The sequence below is a fragment of the Varanus komodoensis genome, unplaced genomic scaffold (assembly GCF_004798865.1).
Source record: "Varanus komodoensis strain SLA01 unplaced genomic scaffold, ASM479886v1 scaffold1, whole genome shotgun sequence".
Lineage (NCBI taxonomy): Eukaryota > Metazoa > Chordata > Lepidosauria > Squamata > Varanidae > Varanus > Varanus komodoensis.
The window spans coordinates 96209209-96221476 of NW_025335268.1; the positions used below are offsets into that span (position 1 = coordinate 96209209).

The 12268-nt window shown below is 41.8% G+C and overlaps 1 protein-coding gene across 10 annotated transcripts in view; it reads right to left on the minus strand.

The window, feature by feature from the left end:
* The window catches only part of BTRC (beta-transducin repeat containing E3 ubiquitin protein ligase), a 144292-nt gene extending 138234 nt beyond the window's left edge, over positions 1 to 6058 (minus strand). For all 10 annotated transcript variants that reach the window (XM_044437238.1, XM_044437210.1, XM_044437279.1 and 7 more), the window contains exon 1: positions 5846 to 6058. In XM_044437238.1, coding sequence (XP_044293173.1) covers positions 5846 to 5893 — 48 coding nt within the window. In that variant the 5' untranslated portion in view covers positions 5894 to 6058. The remainder of the gene's footprint in view (positions 1 to 5845) is intronic.
* Positions 6059 to 12268: the final 6210 nt, after the last annotated feature.

The window sequence follows — 12268 nt, forward strand, 5'->3', positions numbered from 1 at the left end:
GCTGTGGTTTGTGAATTTTGTAAACTGTTGTGACCTGCTCACACAACTTTGGCTATTGGGCATGAAATTCAGAAGTGGCACTCTTTTTTCCCAACCATACTTAGTAATTCCTGTACATGTTCATAAAGCATGTTGGTGAGGCTATTTCAGACAAAGGATTTTCTTGGACATTGTTGTTTTCCCTGATGTATCATCAACTATTGTTCTCAGATTCTAAAAGCAGTTCATCCACACTAAGTTCACCCTGTTGATTATCAGTTTTATTACAATGTCAGGATATTTTCAGGTGGTCATATATTCCCAAGAGCAGTGCCAGTTCTACAAAAGTCTAGAACTAAATTCATTCCATAAGATTTAGTGTCCAGATGGCACAAGAACATTTGTAGGCCTTTGCATGCAATGAGATAGGATAAAGTTATGATTACAATTTGTCTTAAGAAATCATGACTGCAGCAAATACTGTTCTTGCACTATGGTAGAGAATCTTCAGCAAATGACAAATTGGTGGAAGCAATTGCTCTACCCCAGTGACCTATGAAATCTGTTCTATCTTACCAGAAAGAAACCATTATCATCATTTCAGCCTATAGACTTCTCATTTTGTGTAATATTTGTTGTGGGGGGAGGGGAGAGAATGTTAAAGAAGTCCATATAGCCACTTGACCAATAATGCATCTGTTTGTATTAATGCATCTGTGTCCAGAACTTGGAACCCAGAGAAAAATGAGTTTGGGTATTGGAATTGGCTATAAAAATGTCAAAAATGAGCATACTCTAGTAGAAAATGAGTAGCTGGATGCCATTTGCTTGAGGAACCTATTCACCCAGGTCCAAGATCTTCTAATCCAGCTGACCCACCAGAAGGTACTGCAAGGCACACTGGAATGTGTAAGAGATATTCCTATGCTCAGGAGAGAATACAGCATGCATGCATGCATGCTGCCATTTTCCAGGAAGGCAAGTCTAGTTGCCTTCAATTAAACAACAGATCAGATCATGTCTGTCCTCAATGGACCACAAGTCTTGACCCATACTTTATGTCATCCAGAGATGTTTGCATTAGCGAAGTTTGCAAGCGTATTTGCCAGGATTCCTCATGCAGATGACAGAATTTTGCCTTGCTTCTCCAAGAGAAACTGGATTCTATCTGGGGCTACAACAGGTATCAAAACTTCTGTGGGAAGGAAAGGGTATCAACTCAAGAATGTATTATTATGGGGGCAAAAATAATGGTGATAATTCTTTTCATTGTGCTGTATCCTTTTGGGGAGTGGTAAAGAAGGCTCTCTATTTTTGGAGTTGACCAGGACTGGGTAAGACAATCACTGAAATCACCAGTCAATATCACGATGTGTCAACTGTAAGTTCCTATCTACCACATGCTCAGGTACTGTAATCTTTGCAAACAGACCCACATGCACGAGATCCTTGGAGCGGTCTGCCTTCCTGGCTGACCTGTTGAATCTTCCTTCCATAAAATGTCTGGCACTGTAATTTTTAGGCTGACAGTAATATCAGAGGGAAGCACAGAGGCTTTTTGGACTCATTTAGTGGATCTTCCAAGCATAGCTGGATCACCTCACTTCTTCTAAAGAATATCTGCCCCAAAATTGCCCAGAAAAACCCCTCAAATTATCCCAGGGGGTTGACATCAGGATAAATATCAGGGACAATATTCCTTAACTGAATTAAATGGACTGCTTTGGACAGGATGGTAACTGAGAACCAGACACATCTGAACAGCCAGTGCTGTGGAGAGAGCAAGGAGGGCCATCACTTTTAGGAAGCTCCATTTTCTCCCTCCCAAAATTTCCATGGGAATCTTCTGCCTCTTGTGTGTGATCTGACTTCTCTTCCTCCTCTGGAAGGAGTAAAGTGGGGGGGAATGTCATCAGTTCTAGAGACAAGGACAGTTAGTAGGAAGGGGATTATTAGCTCATGGGGGGACTGGAAGGGACAGTTGCTCTTGGTACATGTTCCAAGGTCAGGCAGATACAGACTCGTCAAGTGACCAGGGGTCCTGGGAACCAAAAGTCTAAGATGTTGAAACTGGAGAAGGAGAGGTGTCTAAGATGTTGAAACTGGAGAAGGCTAATCTCAAGCACACCCTCCCACCTGGACGTTGAGAATAGTCAGGATTTACAGCTGCAGGGAGGAGACATAGGGGAAGAATTCCTGCAGCTAGCTGAGCCTCGTGCAACTCTTGACCCCATGGTGCAGGGTTAGGAGAGATGGACCAACCAATGAGAGAGGCAATAGACAGAGAAGAAGCTTGTCTACCGCCAAAAAGGCATCCCAGATGGAGGGGTCCCATGCCTACTCAAAAGGAGAATGTTAGGAAGTAGTTGTTAGATTGGATCCCAGGAACTGCTCTGCACATGCTCAGAGACTCATTCTTCATTAGTTGTGCTTACTGGAAGTGCACTGGAAAATAAATAGCTTTTGCCAAAGAACAGTCTGTGTCTTGGAAGCATGAGGGCGGGAAACATGGCTCACAACCGTCCACTAAATAAGGTGACACATTTATGTTCCAAGAGCCTTAGGCTGTGAGGGAATGCCCTATGGAGAAGTAGGGAGTGGCTGGAGAAACCACAAAAGCACCCTGCACACACAGACATTCCAACCATTTGTGCTCACAGGCAGGGACTAACATAGATATCCATGGACATGCCACCACCTCCACCTGCTCTCCCCATGTTGCCTGGACTACGATCAGGTGTCAAGTAAAAAAAAAGGAGCTGGTCTCCAGGCTTGGAGAAATCTACCCACTTCCTCCACTTGTCTCCTGACTAGATGGCAAAAGTGGTCACTACTTCTTGGACTGCTAATTTTCCATTCCACCAGTAGAAAAGCACTGGTGCATTTCTTCCCCAACGATCAGAGATAAATGATAAGGGGGACAGCGAGAGGCTCTCCAATGACCAGTCCTTGTAGTCACATGCATCTAGCAAGGACAGGAGAAAAAAAACCCTTCTTCACTTAGATATGCATGTTAGAAAGAAGAGCGATACTTATTTGTGGGAAGGTGGGGGGATGCTGCCTGTGTTCCGAGAACTTGAGAAAAGTAGGGAGCCTTCACCTCTGTCATAGGGCTAGCCAGGGAAATAAAAGCAAGAAGGCTCTCCATTCAAGATGAGAAATTAAATTCTGCTATCCCTGCCTTCCTTTGGAAGGGCTAACTCTTAATGATTTTACTAATGATTATTGGCTGCTAAATGTTAACAACACGCTCTATGTGGAATCAAGTTACAACCAGCCACATCATAGCCACTTTACTAATCACATGAATACAGTTCTACTGGTGAAGCCTGCACACGTGGCAGCTTACAACACAGAACTACACGGGTAGCATGTATCATAGAGTTTGTGATGAGCAATCAAATACTTCTCAAAGGGACAAAAGGAGAAAACGATGTGTGTGTGGAAACTAAACTTGTTACATGCATTTAATCTAAATTAGGCTAAGTTTTGTGTTACCACTACATTGATCAAGTATTGTCAACTAATGTGAAAATATCTAAAGTTTCCATATATACAACAGCTGAGAATGGCAACTTTAAATTTTTTCACATTAGTTGACAATTATATTAATCACAGAATTGTATAAATCACAAACTCTACCATCTTCCAAGTCCTACCCCTCCATATCCTCCCAGAGGTTTTGCATCATACTGCTAGATCACATGGAGGTCCCTCATTCCAACAGCAAATGCAATTGACTCAGTGGGAACTTGTGCACTGTCCCAACTTTTATATACAAACTTTCTTGTTCTTAGGGCTTAGCATCTCAGAGGGTTTGCTGAGTTCCTTCTCCCTAAAAGAAACTAAGTATTTTGATGAGAAACAGATGTGCACAAAATGCCTCTTGGCCTACCTAGGATGGGAGCTGCTGATACACTGTGCTTCACCTGTGGATTGCCTGCCAAAGAGGCAGAGTGTCCCTAAAGATGCTGTGTGTGTGTGGGATCAGCAATCATTCAGCTGAGAGGAAGAAGTTTTGGCTCTACCTGAAATTGCTGGTTTGCACACAATTTTAGGAAAGATCACATACACAGCCTTGCCAAATGCATCACACAGTATGGTGCTGGATACTTCCATGGTTCCCCAAAGATAACATACTGAGCAGCAGAATATTCATGGTTTGCTTTCACAGCAGAAGGCTACTCAGCACTTGTCAGGGTATCACATACTCCTCAACTTTGCCTCAGGAGCACCTGCAATAGAGCATTTAGTGTCACCGCATCCACACTTTGAAGATTTACCAATCTACCCCACAATTCTGATGTTCAGACCTCTTCTTAAACCTTAGCTCTTTAAACAGGTCTTCTCAGTGTGACTCAGCCAGCTATAGTTCGCAGTACACAGTTTTAAGCTGATTTTGTTTTTATTCACATATGTTTTGTTTTTATACCTTATTATTTTACATTCCCTGCTATGATACCTTTATGGAAAGCCGTATATAAAGTTGAATAATAAATCATTCCTTATGTGGTGCCTTTTAGTATGTTTACACTATGACAGTATACACAAACGTATGAGTAGCAAAAAGTTTATCTGAAACTGTTTCTAGGTTTACATCTTCACTGTTCTGACTTGGCAAAGCAGTAGAACTCTAGTCACTGATCCCTTAACCTGTGCCAGTCTGATGACTTCATCCTTCTGTCCTGCTTCCTGTGTCCTTATCTCGATTCAAAGATGCCTGCAGTTAAAACATATAACCAGGATGAGAAGCTGGGCCACAAGGCTTGATTGGGTTGGAAAGGGTAGACATCTCTGGAAGGACACCCTGATCCATAGGAGAGTGAAAGAGTCCCTCACTGCCTTTGCAATCAGAACACGCCATGATGAAATAAGAAAATATTAACTTACACAAGGGAGTTCAACAAATAGGATAGCTGGCCCTATTCAAGTGCAGCCAAATATGGAGCAATCACCCAAACTTAGTATAAATCCATCAGCCTTAAGAGTGTGATCTATGGTCACCCTTCAATTGTACAGAGTACCAACAGAATTACCTGGAAATTTCTCTGCCAAACAGGCCCCACCTCTAGCATAACAGTTCAAATACTTTACAGTACCTAATAGGTCTCTCAGCAGGTATTAGTGATCTTAACATTCTGGCTTCCCCACAAAAAGCCTCCAAAGAAGGTTCATTTTGGGAACTGCAGGTTATCCAGGATCCTTTCAACTAGGGTTAGTAAGATCATCATATCCAAAGAAGCATTCCTCAAGAATAACCCAATGCTTCTATTAATTTGGCCAGCAATCTCCACTTTTAAAACAAAACAACCCGCCCCCGCGCTCCGATAATCCCCTTGAATAGTGTTCCTGTGTCCACCCACCCCTCTCAAAAATGCCAGTCTTTCCTATGTATCGTCACCATTTCCATCAATCCCTCTATGTAGGCCTTCTTTAGCCTTCCTTCGGTATGTTTCCAAGACCCAACAATACCTTCCGGCCACTATCCCATCATAAATCTGCACACCGGAGGAACTAAATTGCTTATTTTAAAAGCCATCCCCCACTTCCCAAATCAACCCCACTACATCAGGTTCCCCTGAAACAACCGGCTAGGAAATGTAGAGCTTGCCTGCGCTGCTTCGCTCCCAGACCGCAGGGCCCTAAGCTCTCAAAGCCTATTCCTCCCTTGGTCCTCCCAGTTACCTAAAGTCATCTTACAGATCTCCTAGGGCTGACCGCAGCACTGGTACAGTCTCTCCTCTCGCCACAGCTTCCCTCTCCGTAATTCCTTCCTCTTCCTCCGCCTCCCACTACTAGCAACAGCCACCGCCAACTCTCCCCCGCCCGCTCCAGCCGTTCCCATCGCCACTCGTTCCCTCCTCACCATGAACTTGAGGGCTTTCTCCTGCACCACCGCCTCGGCGGGGTCCATAGCACTCCCGCTCCGCCTCTGTTGCGGCTGCTGTTCCCCCGCCAGCTCAGGGCCTCAGCCGGGGCCTAGGCCACCCCTTCTCTCTCTCTTTCTCTCACTCTCTCTGTCTGTCTGTGCGAGGCCGCAAGCAGCGCAGAGTCAGACAAGGAAGCCTTCTTTTGCCTGCACTCAGGTAAATGGGAAATGTAGTCCTTAGTCGTTCTCCCGAGAAGTATCCAAGAGGACACCGTGGACTACGCTTCCCAATAAGCCCCGCGACAAGGGAGACTACGCGAAGCGGCGCAAGTAAGAAGATGAGGGAAAGCAGCAGTATGTGCGAAAAGGTTGAGCGGAGGTAGATTAAGAGAGGGAGTCGGAGTTTACGCCTGTTCTTCTGTCTTGAAAAACGGCTGGTGGAAGCTGTATTTTCCAAATAGGACTGCTTAAGTTTAAGTCAAATAGGGAATAAGAGGCAAAGCTATCAGTCTCAAGCCGCTGATATTAGGGAAACGTAAGTTCCGGTCTGTAGAGCGCTATCTTAAAAAAAATCACTTTTAAGATGTGGAAGCTTACAAGTTTCTGGATCATTTGAATATATATGCATCTGGTGATACAGTCATAAATTTGAAAGTGCAGGAGTCCTATAGCCCCGCCTACAAATTATCTAAACGTGTAGACAAATGTGTTGATCGATGTGAGCAAATTAGTTCTCACAAGTTTGCCTTTCCTAAAAGAGATGTCTTTTGTAAAGCAGATTGATTTTAATTTCTCATTCAAAATCAAGCCATTTTCATTACAACAGGAAACAATAGATTGTTGCTGGGAAAATTTAACATCTCCCCATGTGAAGCAACTAGGGTCAGAAAGTTTTGAGGAAGAAGGTCCCTGTCAGCCTTTGTTCCACTAAATTACTGCATGCGACCATGCTATTGTCAGAGCCAGAGGTCAGCTCTTTTTGACAACTTACTCCAGTGCCTCAGGGGAGTCCACCAGCATCAATTTATGAATAACTGCCAGTATGGAATGGCATACCAACACATTTGGTATGCCATTGCTACTATTTCTGCTACTATTCCTAGCAGAAAGGACCCTGAGAGATTTGGGCCCTCTTTGTACCATGATACTGCCTGCAGTGACAGAAATAATCTGCTGGATCAAACCAAAATCATTTATTTGTTCCCACAGAGGCCAACCAAAAGCCTGCAAGTAGGACATGGAACCAACAGTACCCTCTGACTCATATTCCACAGCAACTGATACTGAGAGGCATATGGAATCCAATAGTGAGGGCAGTATGTAACAACATGACCAGCTTTAGCTTACATGAAGATGCAATAGCAATACTTCCTCCCTCTCACCAAAGCAGACAAGTGTAGAGGTGTAATCACCTCTACTTGCTTACCTTTTCTCTGACTAGTACTGGGGATTGCACCCAGAACTATCATATAAAGACAGTGAGGAAATGGTTACTCCTTCAAGTAAAAAAAAAAGGAGTTGGAAGAAGTCTGCCATTACTTACCCTCTTCCTCCCGGGTAAAACAGAGTTGACATCTATTCTTTACAGTCTCTCTCAACTGCCCAGTTATCCTTTCCCTGTGAGAGGTATGGCTGCTAGGATTGGGATCTGCTGCTCCAATTCCCAACTATTGCATCATTCAGTCCAATTGGACAAATGAGCAACAGAAGCAGTTAAAAAGAGCAGAACTCTGCATCTGCTTACTAGTTCTCCCCTTCTGAGTGGCATGGCATTGAGTGCTGGCCCTGCTGCACTTTCCGTTAAGAGGGGTGGTGCCAGCTGATGTTCCTTGTAGCCGGCTGAACTGCTTAGAGCAAAGAAATGAGGAAACAGCAGATGCAACTTGAAGGAGCAGCTCTTGCCATCTATGACCCTCTGGGTGGTACAGCTGGGAATATCAGGCATGCTGCAGGAGCAAGGAAATGGGTGAGGAGTGTGGACATAGCAACCTGCCAACGGCATTTTGCTGTGTAGGGCCCAGGCATCTGAAACCTCCCTTGAGGGCTTCCATATTGTTATAAGGCACCTTTATAAATTAGTCCACTGAAATCTAGGCCCAAAAATGTTTAGACTGCCTGTGCCCATGTGCTTATATTCAGTCATATTCAGTCAACACTGAGAAAGCATAACACATATAAATGTATGCATATACATGTTAATATCTCACATATTAACAAATGTTAGTTCCTTTGTAGCACTGTTGATGCTAAACTCTGGTGTTGAGACTAACAGTACAGTTCTATGCACATATGCTAGAAATTTGTGCTACTCAGTTAAATAGATTTACTTCCAAGTTAATATATGTATTAGCATTCCAGCCTAAGCCACTTTCATTTTGGGGCTTGGTGCATTTTAAATTCTTAGTAGATCATGAGGTCCTATTTATGTACTATTGTATTTCAATGTATTTTATCATGTTGTAAGCCGCCCCGAGGTTTCGGCAAGGGGCGGCATAGAAATGTTATAATAATAAAAGAAAAAAGAAATGCCTAAGCTATTTTGTTTTGTTTTCAGAATTATTGACAGAACACTGAGAAGCAAGGCTGCTTATACTTCTTTTTAAGGCTATGTCTTTTATTTATTATAATTATATTAAGGCTGCTTCCTTCAAGGAACCCAAGGTGGCTTACATAATGCTCCTCCTCCTCTCTATGTTATCCTCACAACAATCCTGTGAGGAAGGTTAGAATGAAGGTCAGTGACTGGCCAAGAGTTATCCAGTGAGTTTTACAGCTCAGTCCCTCTCTAACATTCTAATTAGTAAGCCATACTGGCTCTGAAATAAATATATATAATTATTGAATAAACATTTGGAATTACCAGCTGCTGTACATGGCTCCATTCCTGGACTTACCAAAAGCAACTGGGCTCCATCTGACTTCCACTGTGGAGTGACTCTGGGTTCTCCCCCAAACACCAGAATTTTTGTTTTCAGAGTTAGCAACCACCAATTACAGAAAATATGAAATGTGGACTATTTTACTAGCAACAAGTATATTTTGTCAATATCAATAACACCATCCAGAATCATGGATTTTATGTGAGTTTTTTCATGGCAGAATTATTGTTCATTTTGTACTCGCATTCTAGATGGCAGGTGACAGAACAGCCTAGACACACACTCACTCATTTATTTATTTATTAATTAAAAGCTTTTCTATCCCATCCCCCACAGAATGTCTAGGGATGGCTTACAATAAATAAATAGAATAGAACAGCCCCACAGCATCCAACCATAACATACTAAAACCCCAATTAAAATCAATTAAACATTAAAATAAAAAGGAGTTTACCTGAGGCCGAAAAGAATATAAGGTCGGTGCTAGGCGAACCTTTCTGGGAGCATATTCCATAGTCGGGGCGTCACTGCAGAGAAGGCCCTCCTCCAGGTGCTCTCCCTCCTAATCTCCTTCAAGGAGGACTCCCGGAGTAGGGCCTCCACCTCAGATCTCAAGGTGCAGAAGGCACATAGGGAAGAAGATGCTCCTTCAGGTATCCCAGACCCAAGCCATTTAGGGCTTTATAGATCATAACCAGGGCATAACTCACATGCCTATGAAGGTCCCTTCCTGATGGAGAATAAATTTCAACAGCAGGAGATAAGACATAGAGGGAAGGAAGGAGAAATCATTCTTTTCCAAAAAAATCAGGAATGGCAAGAACAAGAGAACAAGGGATGATTGTACACAAATGCAAGTACTCATACTCTGTTCTTTGTTTTATATGAAACAATTAAGAAACGTTTTAATTACTACAGATATACAAGAATTTCATTCCTGTGCACAAATCATAGGAACATATCCCATTTGCAATGCTGAACACAAGCAGAAAATTTTCCTGCATGTTGAGTTTATACACAAAAGTACACAGTTGTACACTCCTGAAAAAAATATATGTACCCAAGCATATATTTTCACAAGTGTGCACACATGCACATTCCCCATCTGCATTTGCACACTTTAACCAAGGGAGGAAAATGCACTTTTTTTCCAATTACAAAGAAATTATTGCATTTGGGAAGGTGAATAAAGCAAATCAAGTTTTGAGGAGAAATTCAGAGTCTCGGTGAGTGCAAACATCACATGTTAATCATATTTATGACACAGGCACTACACAAAAACTTTATTGAGTGTTTTCTGATTCTCAATATCCTCTTTAAGTATTTCAGGCCCTAGGCAGGGACAACTGCTGCTTCCTCTGAAGAGTGGAATATCTGCCATGCTATCCAGAAGCAGCTGTAAGTGTCTGGTCAGGATTGCTTAAGCTATTCTAGCACGAAATGATCACATGGACCATCTGTGACAAGACAGAGGCATCCCTGGATTAATCTGGGGATGCATCTGCAATGACTGGGAAACTGAAAATTCTGTGATATATAAACAGACATTAAAGACTAATGATTATTTATGGGATGGAATTTCTAAAACTTTATTTAAAACCCCCCATTCTCTGAGACATGCTAAGCTCAGTGATCTTCTCTCCCTGCATTCATCTTTGCAGAGCTGAAACTAAGAGTCTTGCTATTACAGGCCTAAATGCTCAGAACTCTTTACTTGCACTGATAGAGTCCTGATTCACAGACTAAGGGGAAGTTGCAAGGCATATTTTTAAGCTAGTGTATGGTAGTGTAGTGATTTTTAAAATTCTGTACCTTCAGAGAACACTTCCTGTCTTAACCCATAGACAAAGGCGAACATGCACACATATGTTTACGGATTGCTATAAAACAAACAAACGGGGGGCTGACCCAGCAGGTCTGATGTTTTTGATGATTGATGTTTTTTAGTTTGTAGAAAATAATAATAAAAACTTACTTTAAAAATAGTGATACCCAACTAAATAGATAAATAGTGATAACACTTTCAGTTAATGTTCCTGCCATTACTGAGCATCTCCATTACTCATCTTCTCACTGAGGAACTCCTCATCAGCTCAAAGAATCCCAAGCTTCTAGAAATGTAGTTTTAAAACTACTGGGCTAGTATACTGGGTGATTAATATTTCGGTGGCTTTGTTAATTTTATTTTTAATGTATCCATTACCTATTGTGTTCATATTATATGGGCATGTAAAACCTGATCTGGTTGGTTTAGCCCAGCAGGGGTGGAGCCATCAATCAGGAGAGAGCCAGGAGGAGGAGAGTCAGTTTATTCTGCTTGGGAGCTAAATAATTATGGGTTCTTAGCACTTTGTGTAAAACCTATGAGCTAAATTGCCACTTGCTGCTGTTGCCCTTTTATTTGGAAGAGGGCAATTTGGAATGATGAGAAAGAGTTCATAATTTGGAATGATGAGAAATTGTCCATTATAAAACAGAGGAATCTTTGGACTGTCTGACTTCAATGTTTGAAAGCCAAACTTTTATCTTTCTGTTTGGACTAATAGAGATTATTGGCTGCATTGTCCCAATGTTTATTAAGTATTGGTGCATTTAGCTGGAGCCATTAGTAAGTGAGCAATTGCAAGAGTGCTGGAATGTGTGGCCTTAACAAAAATGTTCATTCAATTCAAATTGTTGCAAGTTTTACTCCAGCCCAGCTCCATAGAAGACCCACAGAGGCAGAGATTACAAGTGTGCAAAGGGCTTCAAACACTTTTTCTAGAGGTTTTCATTATCAACATAGGTTTATTTTATCCATTCCATTTTTCATTCATCTGTACAAATCAAGAGAAGCCGATATTTTAGTGTTGAAAGAAAAGGTGACCCTTGAACTTCTACAGTCTTCCCAGGAGAAATCCAGATAATGCCAACATCTTGAAGATTTTTTGAAATAGGCTATCACTCAGCACGTCTGAGACCTGATTGGACATGGTCATCCCTGGGGTACATTGAATACTCAACAGCAGTGGCAATAATTGATTCAACAAGGAATTGATTTTAAGCAAAGGCTTGGGAATCAGAAAGTAGCTCTTTGGTTAAACCTCCAACATATATTTCTCTGCCTCATTTTGCCTTCTGTTTCAACATGTATGGTCACAGCAATCTTTTGGGAAAAAATAAGATTAACGCTGGCAACATTGAAGAACTTCCATCATTTAAATTCCTTTTGCTATTATTGCCTGAATTAAATGTTTTAAATAATAAGGATAAGTTTGTGTTATATTTATAGACCTACCATCAGCATGCATTCGGACTTGCATGCATGCATTTAGACTTATTGCCATCCTTACATGCAGCTCCCTGAGTTAATTCTTTCCAGACTGAAATGAGAAAGAAAGGGAGTACAATGAGGAGGAAGAACTCAATAATAAGATAGTTTCTTGCAATGCTTACAGTGAGGGGGCAGAGCTAATTGTTCTGCATATTTGGTCAGTACTAAACATAAAACATATGGCTTTCTGGGTTATAAAGAAGGCAAATTATTTCATAATGTTGGTGA